Below are 19,295 nucleotides of genomic sequence, written 5' to 3'. Positions count from 1 at the left end.
AGATGGAGTGTCGCCAGAGAGGAAGAGGAGAAGATGAAGTGTCGCCAGAGAGGAAGAGGAGAAGATGGAGTGTCGCTAGAGAGGAAGAGGAGAAGATGGAGTGTCGCCAGAGAGGAAGAGGAGAAGATGAAGTGTCGCCAGAGAGGAAGAGGAGAAGATGGAGTGTCGCTAGAGAGGAAGAGGAGAAGATGGAGTGTCGCCAGAGAGGAAGAGGAGAAGATGGAGTGTCGCCAGAGAGGAAGAGGAGAAGATGGAATGTCGCCAGAGAGGAAGAGGAGAAGATGGAGTGTCGCCAGAGAGGAAGAGGAGAAGATGGAGTGTCGCTAGAGAGGAAGAGGAGAAGATGGAGTGTCACCAGAGAGGAAGAGGAGAAGATGGAGTGTCGCCAGAGAGGAAGAGGAGAAGATGGAGTGTCGCCAGAGAGGAAGAGGAGAAGATGGAGTGTCGCCAGAGAGGAAGAGGAGAAGATGGAGTGTCGCCAGAGAGGAAGAGGAGAAGATGGAGTGTCGCCAGAGAGGAAGAGGAGAAGATGGAGTGTCGCCAGAGAGGAAGAGGAGAAGATGGAGTGTCACCAGAGAGGAAGAGGAGAAGATGGAGTGTCGCCAGAGAGGAAGAGGAGAAGATGGAGTGTCGCCAGAGAGGAAGAGGAGAAGATGGAGTGTCGCCAGAGAGGAAGAGGAGAAGATGGAGTGTCGCCAGAGAGGAAGAGGAGAAGATGGAGTGTCGCTAGAGAGGAAGAGGAGAAGATGGAGTGTCGCCAGAGAGGAAGAGGAGAAGATGGAGTGTCGCCAGAGAGGAAGAGGAGAAGATGGAGTGTCGCCAGAGAGGAAGAGGAGAAGATGGAGTGTCGCCAGAGAGGAAGAGGAGAAGATGGAGTGTCGCCAGAGAGGAAGAGGAGAAGATGGAGTGTCGCCAGAGAGGAAGAGGAGAAGATGGAGTGTCACCAGAGAGGAAGAGGAGAAGATGGAGTGTCACCAGAGAGGAAGAGGAGAAGATGGAGTGTCGCCAGAGAGGAAGAGGAGAAGATGGAGTGTCGCCAGAGAGGAAGAGGAGAAGATGGAGTGTCGCTAGAGAGGAAGAGGAGAAGATGGAGTGTCGCCAGAGAGGAAGAGGAGAAGATGGAGTGTCGCCAGAGAGGAAGAGGAGAAGATGAAGTGTCGCCAGAGAGGAAGAGGAGACGATGGAGTGTCGCCAGAGAGGAAGAGGAGAAGATGGAGTGTCGCCAGAGAGGAAGAGGAGAAGATGGAGTGTCGCCAGAGAGGAAGAGGAGAAGATGGAGTGTCGCCAGAGAGGAAGAGGAGAAGATGGAGTGTCGCCAGAGAGGAAGAGGAGAAGATGGAGTGTCGCCAGAGAGGAAGAGGAGAAGATGGAGTGTCGCCAGAGAGGAAGAGGAGAAGATGGAGTGTCGCCAGAGAGGAAGAGGAGAAGATGGAGTGTCGCCAGAGAGGAAGAGGAGAAGATGGAGTGTCGCCAGAGAGGAAGAGGAGAAGATGGAGTGTCGCCAGAGAGGAAGAGGAGAAGATGGAGTGTCGCCAGAGCGGAAGAGGAGAAGATGGAGTGTCACCAGAGAGGAAGAGGAGAAGATGGAGTGTCGCCAGAGAGGAAGAGGAGAAGATGGAGTGTCGCCAGAGAGGAAGAGGAGAAGATGGAGTGTCGCCAGAGAGGAAGGGGAGAAGATGGAGTGTCGCCAGAGAGGAAGAGGAGAAGATGGAGTGTCGCCAGAGAGGAAGAGGAGAAGAGAAAGGGATAACTGGGCCCCAAATCTGTCTTCTCCAGCAGGTGGTGTTTTTTCCCGCTCACCAAGCAAGAAGTTGTTGTATGGAGGTCAATAACCACGTTTCCATCCAGTTTTAATGCGTGTAAAGTCACATCGTATATATCTTTTTTTTTAAATCACAGCTGTGATGCAAACAGGAAGTTTTGGTACAATTGTATAAATTCCCGAAAGATAATTTGTCCGTTCGACACGGTGGGATATTTTTTGTGTCGGTAAAATTAATTATGCGAGGAAATATCGGTGGAAACACTTTTATGTGCAAATGTTGATATAATAATAATGTAAACTTGGAGTCACACAACAGGGAAACCCTGGTCTAGAGCACATGTCTTGCCAAAACCACAGCGGGCACACTTGCTATATCACTGCAACATTTCTTTGTGAGAAAACAGAGTTGAAAATGCAATGAAAACCCATTTAACTTGTATTTTTTTATTCGGTATGCATACATGGGAATTGAATCACAAAAGGTATTTTTATGTGCACTTCGGAAAATTCACATGAAAATATGTTGCCAATAGGATGGAAACCAAGCTAACAAAAAAAAGTATGGATTATTCGCACTGGGTCTACGTGTGGCTTATTTTGGTTGAATAGAAGATTCGTAACACTGGGGCCCCACAAGGGTGTGTGCTCAGCGCAATCCTGTACTCCCTGTTCACCCACGACTGCGTGGCCATGCATGCCTCCAACGCAGTCATGAAGTTTGCAGATGACACAGCAGTAGTGGGCTTGATCACCAACAATGACAAGACTGCCTATAGGGAGGAGGTGAGGGCTCTCGGGGTGTGGTGTCAGGAAAACAACCTCTCACTTAAGGTCAACAAAACAAAGGAGATGATCGTGGACTTCAGGAAACAGCAGAGGGAGCACGCCCCTATCCACATCGATGGGACAGCAGTGGAGAAGGTGGAAAGTCTTGAGTTCCTGGGCATACACATCACAGACAAACTGAAAAGGTCCACCCACACATACAGTGTGGTGAAGAAGACAACAGCGCCTCTTCAACCTCAGGAGGCTGAAGAAATTTGGCCTGTCACCCAAAAGCCTGACAAACATTTACAGATGCACAATCGAGAGCATCCTGTCGGGCTGTATCACCGCCTGGTACGGCAACTGCACCGCCCTCAACTGCAAGGCTCTCCAGAGGGTAGTGAGGTCTGCCCAACGCATCACCGGGGGGCAAACTACCTGCCCTCCGTGACACCTACACCACCCGATGTCACAGGAAGGCCAAAAAGATCATCAAGAACAACAACCACCCAAGCCACTGCCTGTTCACATCGCTATCATCCAGAAGGCGAGGTCAGTACAGGTGCATCAAAGCTGGGACCGAGAGATTGAGAAACAGCTTCTATCTCAAGGCCATCAGACTGTTAAACAGCCATCACTAACTCAGAGGCTGCTGCCTACATTGAGACCCAATCACTAGTCACTTTAAACAATGCCACTTTAAATAATGCCACTTTAACAATGTTTACATATCTTACATTACTCAAATCACATGTACAGTATATACTGTATTTTATACCATCTATTGCATCTTGCCTATGCCTCTCGGCCATCGGTCGATATTACTGCACTGTTGGAATTAGAAGCACAAGCATTTCGCTACACTCGCATTAGCATCTGCTAACCATGTGTATGTGACCGATAAAATTTGATTTGATTTGATTTAGCTAGGTCGTTACAAGTGTACTGATAAGTGTACTGATTCAGGCTGCATCACATCTGGCTGTGATTGGGAGTCCCATAGGGCAGCACACAGTTGGACCAGCGTCATCCAGCTTTGGCCGGTGTAGGCCGTCATTGTAAATAAGAATGTGTTCTTAACTGACTCGCCTAGTTAAATAAAGGTTAAATTAAAAATGTTAAAGTACTGTAAGACATCCCGGCAATTTAAAGAAAAACAGTGTATATCGCAGTTGTCTTCACTTGTCGTCACTAGTTACCACAGCCATAAAGTCATAAACCCCGCCTATTTCTGCATTGTCTCTTCTTAAAATGTGATTTTTAACCTAACATTAACCTTATGGCTGACCTTAATATAGCACACTTAGACTTCGTGGCTGCTGTAACTAGTTGAAACCGTTGTGCCTGTTGTTCACACGAGTGTCCGCTCTCTCGTTGGCTAGAATGGTCCCACCTAATCTTGCCTCGTTAGAGCACAGATAGGACAATGAGACAGATATTTCACTGGATGTTAAAATGTGAAGCATCCGCTTAGCGTTTACACTCATTACCAAATATGGTAGTGAGAGGAAGCCCACGGGCAGCAGGAGAAGATGGAACAAGATGGATTTTGGCCGACATTCTGCAAATTTTCTCAGCGATGAAACGTTTGATCTCAATACAGTTTGATGTTCACAAAACTAGAATATGTGATGAACAGAGTGGCCTGCGATTTTTATACTTTACCCTTTGCAAAAGTTTTTAAAAATCATGTTGTTTAGAAGGAGTGCAAAGCAAAGGCAAATGTATTTATTGCACACGCGCACTTCACAAAGTAGGCGTTCCCTAACGGAAATATGCAGATGATGCTAGAATGCGCCAATAGGATCTCACTAGCTCATCTTTAGCTCTGCCCACCTCCTTGCTAGTTTTTCCCACTATGGCGCATTTATTTCCATCGGAAACGACGGGTTGTGGTTTATATTGGTTAAATTATACAAATCTTTGGTTAGAGCAAGAAGGAGGTAGCTGCATCCCAATATGGCGACCGGAGAATGGGCGAGTGGGCGTGTGGAAAGGAGTGTGTGGAAAGCACTCTGCGACTATGGGTTATGGTTCTTTCTAGGCAACTGGGTCAGTGATTTCCATGTCGAAACTCTACAGAGGCCTGAGTTCCCGAGTTGGTTGACCGTTCAAAACGATTTTCCCAGTCAGAGCTCGTTTTTTCCCCAGTTCCCAGTTGTCTTGAACGCACTGAAGTCGGATATTTCCGAGTTCACAGTTGTTTTGAACGCTACATATAGTGTGTGAATTTGTTGCTGGACTGGCAGACAACGTTCAGTCGGAACCGCGCATAAAGTTTTTAATTCGGTGTGTTTCTGAGGACGATTTCAGGATAGGAGCGCTTGCGTTTAATTATTTTTAGTTCTACATGAGGAGAGAACTACAACATAATATTTGGGGATTGTTTTGCGGTTGAATCTTTTTGAATAGCATACAGAATGAAGTCTAAAAATACAGTAATGGGAAAGTTCCTATGTTAATCACGAAGAGAGTTGATTACTGATTTCGGATTTACGAAGTAGGAATTCGTATTTTTGGAAAATATCCTGCATAGGCTACGGGTGGAATAATATTGTTTCTTCATATGAGTCGTCCCATATCCTCTGTCCCGAGTTTTATTCAAAGTTGAAAAACCAAGATGGCGGCGGATTCCCTACAGGTAAGAACTCTGCAACTAAAACGCGTTGTTTTACAACAGTTTGTGGGCCTATAATGACATCTTTCGTTTTCAGGTCATGGTTATTTCTGTTAAATGACTGGCCTTGGTAGGAATTTGTTCATACCTTGTTACTTTGTGTGTCCAACTGTAGCTTTAGTGTAACAGACAAAATGTGATTGGAGCTCTTTGCATAATCCCTCCCTAGCCTATTTTGTTTGATTGCTTCTAAAGCGGAAGGGAAATTATTCACGTGATCAATAAAGTAATATGCCCCTAATCTCTGTTACTCAGATTATGTCAAACTAATCTCTCTGTCTGTGGGTGTGACAATTTGTATTGGGCACCTCATAGAGCTGGGTGATATGGACAAAAATCCGTATTGCGATTAATGTATTGAATTATCACAACGATATATTGAACGATAAGATTATAACATTAATGTGCACCACCGTTTTATTTTTTATGACCCTTACAACCTACTACTTTGAATGTTGTACCTATCAATTGTCATATTAACAATCACCTATATTAGCAAAGTTATTTCTGTTCAAACTTCACATTTCTCTAGTAGGGCTCTATAGGTTATTTATCGTAATGAATCGGCAAAATGTCCACGATAACTGGTCTGTTTGGTCGGAGTCGATCATTTTCAGGTTTATCCTCCCAACTCCAGCACCTCAGTCTCACTGTCACAGTAAACTCCCGTTTTATATCTATTAATATTATCAATTATTTTCTCTCACAGACATTACAAAGTCAGCTTCTCCCATAGTCAGTTAATTAACTGTTGCTTGGGGCAGGTTGATCATAGGCTTCAGTTCAATCAAGTTTATTTTATATCAAGTTTATTTTATATAGCCCTTCGTACATCAGCTAATATCTCGAAGTGCTGTACAGAAACCCAGCCTAAAACCCCAAACAGCAAGCAATGCAGGTGTAGAAGCACGGTGGCTAGGAAAAACTCCCTAGAAAGGCCAAAACCTAGGAAGAAACCTAGAGAGGAACCAGGCTATGAGGGGTGGCCAGTCCTCTTCTGGCTGTGCCGGGTGGAGATTATAACAGAACTATGCCAAGATGTTCAAAATGTTCATAAGTGACAAGCATGGTCAAATAATAATCATGAATCATTTTCAGTTGGCTTTTCATAGCCGATCATTAAGAGTTGAAAACAGCAGGTCTGGGACAGGTGGCGGTTCCATAACCGCAGGCAGAACAGTTGAAACTGGAATAGCAGCAAGGCCAGGTGGACTGGGGACAGCAAGGAGTCATCATGCCCGGTAGTCCTGACGTATGGTCCTAGGGCTCAGGTCCTCCGAGAGAGAGAAAGAAAGAGAGAAGGAGAAAATTAGAGAGAGCCAAGATTTTCAAAATGTTCATAAATGACAAGCATGGTCAAATAATAATCAGGAATAAAAGTCAGTTGGCTTTTCATAGCCGATCATTAAGAGTTGAAAGCAGCAGGTCTGGGACAGGTAGGGGTTCCATAACCGCAGGCAGAGCAGTTGAAACTGGAACAGCAGCAAGGCCAGGTGGACTGGGGACAGCAAGGAGTCATCATGCCCGGTTTGCCGTGACGTATGGTCCTAGGGCTCAGGTTCTCAGAGAGAGAAAGAAAGAGAGAACGAGAGAATTAGAGAGAGCCAAGATTTTCAAAATGTTCATAAATGACAAGCATGGTCAAATAATAATCAGGAATAAAAGTCAGTTGGCTTTTCATAGCCGATCATTAAGAGTTGAAAGCAGCAGGTCTGGGACAGGTAGGGGTTCCATAACCGCAGGCAGAGCAGTTGAAACTGGAACAGCAGCAAGGCCAGGTGGACTGGGGACAGCAAGGAGTCATCATGCCCGGTTTGCCGTGACGTATGGTCCTAGGGCTCAGGTTCTCAGAGAGAGAGAAAGAAAGAGAGAACGAGAGAATTAGAGAGAGCATACTTAAATTCACACAGGACAGTGGATAAGACAGGAGAAGTACTCCAGGTATAACCAACTGACCCTAGCCCCCCGACACATAAACTACTGCAGCATAAATACTGGAGGCTGAGACAGGAGCGGTCAGGAGACACTGTGGTCCCATCCGAAGATACCCCCGGACAGGGCCAAACAGGAAGGATATAACCCCACCCACTTTGCCAAAGCACAGCCCCCGCACCACTAGAGGGATATCTTCAACCACCAACTTACAATCCTGAGACAAGGCCGAGTATAGCCCACAAAGATCTCCACCACAGCACAAACCAAGGGGGGGCGCCAACCCAGACAGGAAGATCACGTCAGTAACTCAACCCACTTAAGTGACGCACCCCTCCTAGGGACGGCATGAAAGAGCACCAGTAAGCCAGTGACTCAGCCCCTGTAATAGGGTTAGAGGCAGAGAATCCCAGTGGAGAGAGGGGAACCGGCCAGGCAGAGACAGCAAGGGCGGTTCGTTGCTCCAGAGCCTTTCCGTTCACCTTCACACTCCTGGGCCAGACTACACTCAATCATATGACCTACTGAAGAGATAAGTCTTCAGTAAAGACTTAAAGGTTGAGACCGAGTCTGCGTCTCTCACATGGGTAGGCAGACCGTTCCATAAAAATGGAGATCTATAGGAGAAAGCCCTGCCTCCCGCTGTTTGCTTAGAAATTCTAGGGACAATTAGGAGGCCTGCGTCTTGTGACCGTAGCGTACGTATAGGTATGTACGGCAGGACCAACTCGGAAAGATAGGTAGGAGCAAGCCCATGTAACGCTTTATAGGTTAACAGTAAAACCTTGAAATCAGCCCTTGCCTTAACAGGAAGCCAGTGTAAGGAAGCTAGCACTGGAGTAATATGATCAAATTTCTTGGTTCTAGTCAGGATTCTAGCAGCCGTATTTAGCACTAACTGAAGTTTATTTAGTGCTTTATCCGGGTAGCCGGAAAGTAGAGCATTGCAGTAGTCTAACCTAGAAGTAACAAACGCATGGATTAATTTTTCTGCATCATTTTTGGACAGAAAAGTTCTGATTTTTGCAATGTTACGTAGATGGAAAAAAGCTGTCCTTGAAACAGTCTTGATATGTTCGTCAAAAGAGAGATCAGGGTCAAGAGTAACGCCGAGGTCCTTCACAGTTTTATTTGAGACGACTTTACAACCATCAAGATTAATTGTCAGATTTAACAGAAGATCTCTTTGTTTCTTGGGACCTAGAACAAGCATCTCTGTTTTGTCCGAGTTTAAAAGTAGAAAGTTTTCAGCCATCCACTTCCTTATGTCTGAAACACAGGCTTCTAGCGAGGGCAATTTTGAGGCTTCACCATGTTTCATTGAAATGTACAGCTGTGTGTCATCCGCATAGCAGTGAAAGTTAACATTATGTTTTCGAATAACATCCCCAAGAGGTAAAATATATAGTGAAAACAATAGTGGTCCTAAAACGGAACCTTGAGGAACACCGAAATGTACAGTTGATTTGTCAGAGGACAAACCATTCACAGAGACAAACTGATATATTTCCGACAGGTAAGATCTAAACCAGGCCAGAACTTGTCCGTGTAGACCAATTTGGGTTTCCAGTCTCTCCAAAAGAATGTGGTGATCGATGGTGTCAAAGGCAGCACTAAGGTCTAGTAGCACGAGGACAGATGCAGAGCCTCGGTCTGACGCCATTAAAAGGTCATTTACCACCTTCACAAGTGCAGTCTCAGTGCTATGATGGGGTCTAAAACCAGACTGAAGCATTTCGTATACATTGTTTGTCTTCAGGAAGGCAGTGAGTTGCTGCGCAACAGCTTTTTCAAAATTTTTTGAGAGGAATGGAAGATTCGATATAGGCCGATAGTTTTTTATATTTTCCTGGTCAAGGTTTGGCTTTTTCAAGAGAGGCTTTATTACTGCCACTTTTAGTGAGTTTGGTACACATCCGGTGGATAGAGAGCTGTTTATTATGTTCAACATAGGAGGGCCAAGCACAGGAAGCAGCTCTTTCAGTAGTTTAGTAGGAATAGGATCCAGTATGCTTTAGAGGCCATGATTATTTTCATCATTGTGTCAAGAGATATAGTACTAAAACACTTAAGTGTCTCTCCCGATCCCAGGCCCTGGCAGAGCTGTGCAGATCCAGGACAGCTAAGCCCTGGAGGAATACGCAGATTCAAAGAGGAGTCCGTAATTTGCTTTCTAATGGTCATGATCTTTTCCTCAAAGAAGTTCATGAATTTATTACTGCTGAAGTGAAAGCCATCCTCTCTTGGGGAATGCTGCTTTTTAGTTAGCTTTGCAACAGTATCAAAAATAAATTTTGGTACAGTGGTACATTTTGGTACAGAAACTTCAGAAAGAAGTTTCATACAGTGGACTAGTTTCTGGTTTGAACCACTCCTGATCTTGTAGTGTAATAGCACAGAGTATTTTACACTCTCTTTGGTAGTCGGCTTCAACTGAAACTGAGGTCATATTATTTTCAGTTGAGATGCTCGGAAGTTAGTGTGGAACAGGCAGGGTGGGCCTTATTTGAAATGCAGTAAAGGGCTCTGGGACCACCTAGGATAGGATTCCTTGGTTTAGGAACATGATGCATAGCCACTTTAATAACCCTACCTGCATGTACATAATTACTTCAATTATCTCGATATCGGTGCCCCCCGCACATTGACACATTGACTCTGTACCGGTACCCCCTGTATATAGCCTCCACATTGACTCTGTACCGGTACCTCCTGTATATAGCCTCCACATTGACTCTGTACCGTATCACCCTGTATATAGCCTCCACATTGACTCTGTACCGGTACCCCCTGTATATAGCCTCCACATTGACTCTGTACCGGTACATCCTGTATATAGCCTCCACATTGACTCTGTACCGGTACACCCTGTATATAGCCTCCACATTGACTCTGTACCGGTACCCCCTGTATATAGCCTCCACATTGACTCTGTACCGTATCACCCTGTATATAGCCTCCACATTGACTCTGTACCGGTACCCCCTGTATATAGCCTCCACATTGACTCTGTACCGGTACCTCCTGTATATAGCCTCCACATTGACTCTGTACCGTATCACCCTGTATATAGCCTCCACACTGACTCTGTACCGGTACCCCCTGTATATAGCCCCGCCATTGTTATTTACTACTGCTATTAAAATGATTTGTTATCTCTTTTTTTGGGGTATTTTCTTATCTGCATTGTTGGTTAAGGGCTTGTAAGTATTTCACCTGTTGTATTTGGCGCATGTGACAAAATACAATTCGATTTGATTCATTAACTTCAGGTGACTAGAGTATAGCTCATTGGGTTCAGAGCAGTGAGGGGAGAGCAGAGGGTAAGGGGTCTTACAAACAAGGAAGTGGATTGTACCTTTTGTGGTTATCAAGAACATGGAATTCCAACAGTTGGGGATGTATATCCTCTGAGTTAGGCCTTATGAATGACTTGGTACAACCTCTGCCATTTGGTCTGGAGGGGCACTTTAGGGTTGTGTTGAATGTAACCTCGTTCCCCAGGCTAACTTGCTACTGGGCATTTCCATGTAAAAGGACCCATGAGCACCACCATGTGAAGTTAATAGAGGCATGTCAAATGGAAGCTAAGAGTCTATATTTTATGGGGTGAAATTACTGTTTTTCTATCCCAAAAAATGTGTAATAAGCTTACGAAAAGGACTTCGGAAAAGGGGTCTTAGACATTTACCAGAAAGTCTTTAAAATATATTAGAAATTCATCAAAACACAATAATGTTGAATTAAAGATCCCTGACAACTATTTTATATTTAGTTTTGGATTATTTTAATTATTTAAAACATTTTTTTTAAGAAACATTCCTTTGTGTCTTAATTCTTTAGCAAAACCCCACATATCTTGAAGATATTTTAACATTTCTCATGAGGGAGGATAATGTAAGTTCACACAAGTAACAAGTAAAGGTAGACCTACCAATTAGTTATAGTGTTTTTACTGATATCAAGTTTGCTGATTTATTAAGTGATTAAAACTTGTAATTCTGTTATAGATTTTGGTATCAGAATTACTGCAATTGAATTGGCTACAATGGGACGTCATAGTAGTTGATCATAAACCACAGTTGGGTCTCCTGCTACTGTCCTCCCTTCCACTGTTCACCTCATAGTGTCTCCTGCTACTGTCCTCCCTTCCACTGTTCACCTCATAGGGTCTCCTGCTACTGTCCTCCCTTTCACTGTTCACCTCATAGTGTCTCCTGCTACTGTCCTCCCTTCCACTGTTCACCTCATAGTGTCTCCTGCTACTGTCCTCCCTTCCACTGTTCACCTCATAGTGTCTCCTGCTACTGTCCTCCCTTTCACTGTTCACCTCATAGTGTCTCCTGCTACTGTCCTCCCTTCCACTGTTCACCTCATAGTGTCTCCTGCTACTGTCCTCCCTTCCACTGTTCACCTCATAGGGTCTCCTGCTACTGTCCTCCCTTCCACTGTTCACCTCATAGTGTCTCCTGCTACTGTCCTCCCTTCCACTGTTCACCTCATAGTGTCTCCTGCTACTGTCCTCCCTTCCACTGTTCACCTCATAGTGTCTCCTGCTACTGTCCTCCCTTCCACTGTTCACCTCATAGGGTCTCCTGCTACTGTCCTCCCTTCCACTGTTCACCTCATAGGGTCTCCTGCTACTGTCCTCCCTTCCACTGTTCACCTCATAGTGTCTCCTGCTACTGTCCTCCCTTTCACTGTTCACCTCATAGTGTCTCCTGCTACTGTCCTCCCTTCCACTGTTCACCTCATAGTGTCTCCTGCTACTGTCCTCCCTTCCACTGTTCACCTCATAGTGTCTCCTGCTACTGTCCTCCCTTCCACTGTTCACCTCATAGTGTCTCCTGCTACTGTCCTCCCTTCCACTGTTCACCTCATAGTGTCTCCTGCTACTGTCCTCCCTTCCACTGTTCACCTCATAGTGTCTCCTGCTACTGTCCTCCCTTCCACTGTTCACCTCATAGTGTCTCCTGCTACTGTCCTCCCTTCCACTGTTCACCTCATAGTGTCTCCTGCTACTGTCCTCCCTTTCACTGTTCACCTCATAGTGTCTCCTGCTACTGTCCTCCCTTCCACTGTTCACCTCATAGGGTCTCCTGCTACTGTCCTCCCTTCCACTGTTCACCTCATAGTGTCTCCTGCTACTGTCCTCCCTTCCACTGTTCACCTCATAGTGTCTCCTGCTACTGTCCTCCCTTTCACTGTTCACCTCATAGTGTCTCCTGCTACTGTCCTCCCTTCCACTGTTCACCTCATAGTGTCTCCTGCTACTGTCCTCCCTTCCACTGTTCACCTCATAGTGTCTCCTGCTACTGTCCTCCCTTCCACTGTTCACCTCATAGGGTCTCCTGCTACTGTCCTCCCTTCCACTGTTCACCTCATAGTGTCTCCTGCTACTGTCCTCCCTTTCACTGTTCACCTCATAGTGTCTCCTGCTACTGTCCTCCCTTCCACTGTTCACCTCATAGGGTCTCCTGCTACTGTCCTCCCTTCCACTGTTCACCTCATAGTGTCTCCTGCTACTGTCCTCCCTTTCACTGTTCACCTCATAGTGTCTCCTGCTACTGTCCTCCCTTCCACTGTTCACCTCATAGTGTCTCCTGCTACTGTCCTCCCTTTCACTGTTCACCTCATAGTGTCTCCTGCTACTGTCCTCCCTTTCACTGTTCACCTCATAGGGTCTCCTGCTACTGTCCTCCCTTTCACTGTTCACCTCATAGTGTCTCCTGCTACTGTCCTCCCTTCCACTGTTCACCTCATAGTGTCTCCTGCTACTGTCCTCCCTTTCACTGTTCACCTCATAGTGTCTCCTGCTACTGTCCTCCCTTTCACTGTTCACCTCATAGGGTCTCCTGCTACTGTCCTCCCTTTCACTGTTCACCTCATAGTGTCTCCTGCTACTGTCCTCCCTTTCACTGTTCACCTCATAGTGTCTCCTGCTACTGTCCTCCCTTTCACTGTTCACCTCATAGTGTCTCCTGCTACTGTCCTCCCTTTCACTGTTCACCTCATAGTGTCTCCTGCTACTGTCCTCCCTTTCACTGTTCACCTCATAGTGTCTCCTGCTACTGTCCTCCCTTTCACTGTTCACCTCATAGGGTCTCCTGCTACTGTCCTCCCTTTCACTGTTCACCTCATAGTGTCTCCTGCTACTGTCCTCCCTTTCACTGTTCACCTCATAGTGTCTCCTGCTACTGTCCTCCCTTTCACTGTTCACCTCATAGGGTCTCCTGCTACTGTCCTCCCTTTCACTGTTCACCTCATAGTGTCTCCTGCTACTGTCCTCCCTTTCACTGTTCACCTCATAGGGTCTCCTGCTACTGTCCTCCCTTCCACTGTTCACCTCATAGTGTCTCCTGCTACTGTCCTCCCTTTCACTGTTCACCTCATAGTGTCTCCTGCTACTGTCCTCCCTTCCACTGTTCACCTCATAGTGTCTCCTGCTACTGTCCTCCCTTTCACTGTTCACCTCATAGTGTCTCCTGCTACTGTCCTCCCTTTCACTGTTCACCTCATAGGGTCTCCTGCTACTGTCCTCCCTTTCACTGTTCACCTCATAGTGTCTCCTGCTACTGTCCTCCCTTTCACTGTTCACCTCATAGGGTCTCCTGCTACTGTCCTCCCTTTCACTGTTCACCTCATAGTGTCTCCTGCTACTGTCCTCCCTTCCACTGTTCACCTCATAGTGTCTCCTGCTACTGTCCTCCCTTCCACTGTTCACCTCATAGGGTCTCCTGCTACTGTCCTCCCTTTCACTGTTCACCTCATAGTGTCTCCTGCTACTGTCCTCCCTTCCACTGTTCACCTCATAGGGTCTCCTGCTACTGTCCTCCCTTCCACTGTTCACCTCATAGGGTCTCCTGCTACTGTCCTCCCTTCCACTGTTCACCTCATAGTGTCTCCTGCTACTGTCCTCCCTTTCACTGTTCACCTCATAGTGTCTCCTGCTACTGTCCTCCCTTTCACTGTTCACCTCATAGTGTCTCCTGCTACTGTCCTCCCTTTCACTGTTCACCTCATAGTGTCTCCTGCTACTGTCCTCCCTTTCACTGTTCACCTCATAGTGTCTCCTGCTACTGTCCTCCCTTTCACTGTTCACCTCATAGTGTCTCCTGCTACTGTCCTCCCTTTCACTGTTCACCTCATAGTGTCTCCTGCTACTGTCCTCCCTTTCACTGTTCACCTCATAGTGTCTCCTGCTACTGTCCTCCCTTTCACTGTTCACCTCATAGGGTCTCCTGCTACTGTCCTCCCTTTCACTGTTCACCTCATAGTGTCTCCTGCTACTGTCCTCCCTTTCACTGTTCACCTCATAGGGTCTCCTGCTACTGTCCTCCCTTCCACTGTTCACCTCATAGGGTCTCCTGCTACTGTCCTCCCTTCCACTGTTCACCTCATAGGGTCTCCTGCTACTGTCCTCCCTTCCACTGTTCACCTCATAGTGTCTCCTGCTACTGTCCTCCCTTTCACTGTTCACCTCATAGGGTCTCCTGCTACTGTCCTCCCTTTCACTGTTCACCTCATAGTGTCTCCTGCTACTGTCCTCCCTTTCACTGTTCACCTCATAGTGTCTCCTGCTACTGTCCTCCCTTCCACTGTTCACCTCATAGTGTCTCCTGCTACTGTCCTCCCTTCCACTGTTCACCTCATAGTGTCTCCTGCTACTGTCCTCCCTTCCACTGTTCACCTCATAGGGTCTCCTGCTACTGTCCTCCCTTCCACTGTTCACCTCATAGTGTCTCCTGCTACTGTCCTCCCTTTCACTGTTCACCTCATAGTGTCTCCTGCTACTGTCCTCCCTTTCACTGTTCACCTCATAGTGTCTCCTGCTACTGTCCTCCCTTTCACTGTTCACCTCATAGTGTCTCCTGCTACTGTCCTCCCTTTCACTGTTCACCTCATAGTGTCTCCTGCTACTGTCCTCCCTTCCACTGTTCACCTCATAGTGTCTCCTGCTACTGTCCTCCCTTCCACTGTTCACCTCATAGTGTCTCCTGCTACTGTCCTCCCTTCCACTGTTCACCTCATAGTGTCTCCTGCTACTGTCCTCCCTTTCACTGTTCACCTCATAGTGTCTCCTGCTACTGTCCTCCCTTCCACTGTTCACCTCATAGTGTCTCCTGCTACTGTCCTCCCTTCCACTGTTCACCTCATAGTGTCTCCTGCTACTGTCCTCCCTTTCACTGTTCACCTCATAGTGTCTCCTGCTACTGTCCTCCCTTCCACTGTTCACCTCATAGTGTCTCCTGCTACTGTCCTCCCTTCCACTGTTCACCTCATAGTGTCTCCTGCTACTGTCCTCCCTTTCACTGTTCACCTCATAGTGTCTCCTGCTACTGTCCTCCCTTCCACTGTTCACCTCATAGTGTCTCCTGCTACTGTCCTCCCTTCCACTGTTCACCTCATAGTGTCTCCTGCTACTGTCCTCCCTTCCACTGTTCACCTCATAGGGTCTCCTGCTACTGTCCTCCCTTCCACTGTTCACCTCATAGTGTCTCCTGCTACTGTCCTCCCTTCCACTGTTCACCTCATAGGGTCTCCTGCTACTGTCCTCCCTTCCACTGTTCACCTCATAGTGTCTCCTGCTACTGTCCTCCCTTCCACTGTTCACCTCATAGTGTCTCCTGCTACTGTCCTCCCTTCCACTGTTCACCTCATAGTGTCTCCTGCTACTGTCCTCCCTTCCACTGTTCACCTCATAGTGTCTCCTGCTACTGTCCTCCCTTCCACTGTTCACCTCATAGGGTCTCCTGCTACTGTCCTCCCTTCCACTGTTCACCTCATAGGGTCTCCTGCTACTGTCCTCCCTTCCACTGTTCACCTCATAGTGTCTCCTGCTACTGTCCTCCCTTCCACTGTTCACCTCATAGTGTCTCCTGCTACTGTCCTCCCTTCCACTGTTCACCTCATAGTGTCTCCTGCTACTGTCCTCCCTTCCACTGTTCACCTCATAGTGTCTCCTGCTACTGTCCTCCCTTTCACTGTTCACCTCATAGTGTCTCCTGCTACTGTCCTCCCTTCCACTGTTCACCTCATAGGGTCTCCTGCTACTGTCCTCCCTTCCACTGTTCACCTCATAGTGTCTCCTGCTACTGTCCTCCCTTCCACTGTTCACCTCATAGTGTCTCCTGCTACTGTCCTCCCTTTCACTGTTCACCTCATAGTGTCTCCTGCTACTGTCCTCCCTTCCACTGTTCACCTCATAGTGTCTCCTGCTACTGTCCTCCCTTCCACTGTTCACCTCATAGTGTCTCCTGCTACTGTCCTCCCTTCCACTGTTCACCTCATAGGGTCTCCTGCTACTGTCCTCCCTTCCACTGTTCACCTCATAGTGTCTCCTGCTACTGTCCTCCCTTTCACTGTTCACCTCATAGTGTCTCCTGCTACTGTCCTCCCTTCCACTGTTCACCTCATAGGGTCTCCTGCTACTGTCCTCCCTTTCACTGTTCACCTCATAGTGTCTCCTGCTACTGTCCTCCCTTTCACTGTTCACCTCATAGTGTCTCCTGCTACTGTCCTCCCTTCCACTGTTCACCTCATAGTGTCTCCTGCTACTGTCCTCCCTTTCACTGTTCACCTCATAGTGTCTCCTGCTACTGTCCTCCCTTTCACTGTTCACCTCATAGTGTCTCCTGCTACTGTCCTCCCTTCCACTGTTCACCTCATAGTGTCTCCTGCTACTGTCCTCCCTTCCACTGTTCACCTCATAGTGTCTCCTGCTACTGTCCTCCCTTCCACTGTTCACCTCATAGGGTCTCCTGCTACTGTCCTCCCTTCCACTGTTCACCTCATAGGGTCTCCTGCTACTGTCCTCCCTTCCACTGTTCACCTCATAGGGTCTCCTGCTACTGTCCTCCCTTCCACTGTTCACCTCATAGGGTCTCCTGCTACTGTCCTCCCTTCCACTGTTCACCTCATAGTGTCTCCTGCTACTGTCCTCCCTTCCACTGTTCACCTCATAGGGTCTCCTGCTACTGTCCTCCCTTTCACTGTTCACCTCATAGTGTCTCCTGCTACTGTCCTCCCTTCCACTGTTCACCTCATAGGGTCTCCTGCTACTGTCCTCCCTTCCACTGTTCACCTCATAGGGTCTCCTGCTACTGTCCTCCCTTCCACTGTTCACCTCATAGTGTCTCCTGCTACTGTCCTCCCTTCCACTGTTCACCTCATAGTGTCTCCTGCTACTGTCCTCCCTTTCACTGTTCACCTCATAGGGTCTCCTGCTACTGTCCTCCCTTCCACTGTTCACCTCATAGGGTCTCCTGCTACTGTCCTCCCTTCCACTGTTCACCTCATAGGGTCTCCTGCTACTGTCCTCCCTTCCACTGTTCACCTCATAGTGTCTCCTGCTACTGTCCTCCCTTCCACTGTTCACCTCATAGGGTCTCCTGCTACTGTCCTCCCTTCCACTGTTCACCTCATAGTGTCTCCTGCTACTGTCCTCCCTTCCACTGTTCACCTCATAGTGTCTCCTGCTACTGTCCTCCCTTCCACTGTTCACCTCATAGGGTCTCCTGCTACTGTCCTCCCTTCCACTGTTCACCTCATAGTGTCTCCTGCTACTGTCCTCCCTTCCACTGTTCACCTCATAGGGTCTCCTGCTACTGTCCTCCCTTCCACTGTTCACCTCATAGTGTCTCCTGCTACTGTCCTCCCTTCCACTGTTCACCTCATAGGGTCTCCTGCTACTGTCCTCCCTTCCACTGTTCACCTCATAGGGTCTCCTGCTACTGTCCTCCCTTCCACTGTTCACCTCATAGGGTCTCCTGCTACTGTCCTCCCTTCCACTGTTCACCTCATAGGGTCTCCTGCTACTGTCCTCCCTTCCACTGTTCACCTCATAGGGTCTCCTGCTACTGTCCTCCCTTTCACTGTTCACCTCATAGGGTCTCCTGCTACTGTCCTCCCTTTCACTGTTCACCTCATAGGGTCTCCTGCTACTGTCCTCCCTTCCACTGTTCACCTCATAGGGTCTCCTGCTACTGTCCTCCCTTCCACTGTTCACCTCATAGGGTCTCCTGCTACTGTCCTCCCTTCCACTGTTCACCTCATAGGGTCTCCTGCTACTGTCCTCCCTTTCACTGTTCACCTCATAGTGTCTCCTGCTACTGTCCTCCCTTCCACTGTTCACCTCATAGGGTCTCCTGCTACTGTCCTCCCTTCCACTGTTCACCTCATAGGGTCTCCTGCTACTGTCCTCCCTTCCACTGTTCACCTCATAGTGTCTCCTGCTACTGTCCTCCCTTCCACTGTTCACCTCATAGGGTCTCCTGCTACTGTCCTCCCTTTCACTGTTCACCTCATAGTGTCTCCTGCTACTGTCCTCCCTTCCACTGTTCACCTCATAGGGTCTCCTGCTACTGTCCTCCCTTCCACTGTTCACCTCATAGGGTCTCCTGCTACTGTCCTCCCTTCCACTGTTCACCTCATAGGGTCTCCTGCTACTGTCCTCCCTTCCACTGTTCACCTCATAGGGTCTCCTGCTACTGTCCTCCCTTCCACTGTTCACCTCATAGGGTCTCCTGCTACTGTCCTCCCTTCCACTGTTCACCTCATAGGGTCTCCTGCTACTGTCCTCCCTTCCACTGTTCACATCATAGGGTCTCCTGCTACTGTCCTCCCTTCCACTGTTCACCTCATAGGGTCTCCTGCTACTGTCCTCCCTTCCATTGGCATTCTGTTATGTTTACCTCTTAACACATTTTTTCCCCCTTTCTGTTTGGTGGTCAAAGTAATGCTGTGCTGTACTGTGATGTCCTGACTTGTGAAACAGACGTTGAGAATGAAATTCATATCCATAATTATGCACTTCTGTATAGTACAAATCAGGCACCCATGATGTAATTCTGTTACCGGATGTAATTCAAATACCGGATGGGCTCCTGAGTGGCGCAGCGGTCTAAGGCACTGCATGTCAGTGCAAGAGGCGTCACTACAGTCCCTGGTTCGAATCCAAGCTGAATTGCATCTGGCCGTGATTGGGTGTCCCATAGGGCGGCGCACAATTGGCCCAGCGTCATCCAGGCTTGGCCGTCATTGTAAATAAGAATTTGTTTCTTAACTGACTTGCCTAGTTAAATAACAAATATATAAATCGACTTCACCTACTGTAGTTCAACAAGCAAAACCCATTTATAATAATGTAATGTGTCA

General features: G+C 47.6%; 1 protein-coding gene across 1 annotated transcript in view; it reads left to right on the top strand.

Moving 5' to 3' along the window:
• The first annotated feature begins 4,506 nt into the window (after nt 1–4,506).
• LOC120055096 (serine/threonine-protein kinase N2-like) overlaps nt 4,507–19,295 on the top strand; it is a 66,494-nt gene continuing 51,705 nt past the window's right edge. The window contains exon 1 of the mRNA XM_039002999.1: nt 4,507–5,171. Coding sequence (XP_038858927.1) covers nt 5,151–5,171 — 21 coding nt within the window. The 5' untranslated portion in view covers nt 4,507–5,150. The remainder of the gene's footprint in view (nt 5,172–19,295) is intronic.

This window comes from Salvelinus namaycush, chromosome 10 (genome assembly GCF_016432855.1).
Source record: "Salvelinus namaycush isolate Seneca chromosome 10, SaNama_1.0, whole genome shotgun sequence".
NCBI lineage: Eukaryota > Metazoa > Chordata > Actinopteri > Salmoniformes > Salmonidae > Salvelinus > Salvelinus namaycush.
Note: the sequence above shows the minus strand (reverse complement) of the source record. Positions and strands in the feature narration are given on the sequence as shown.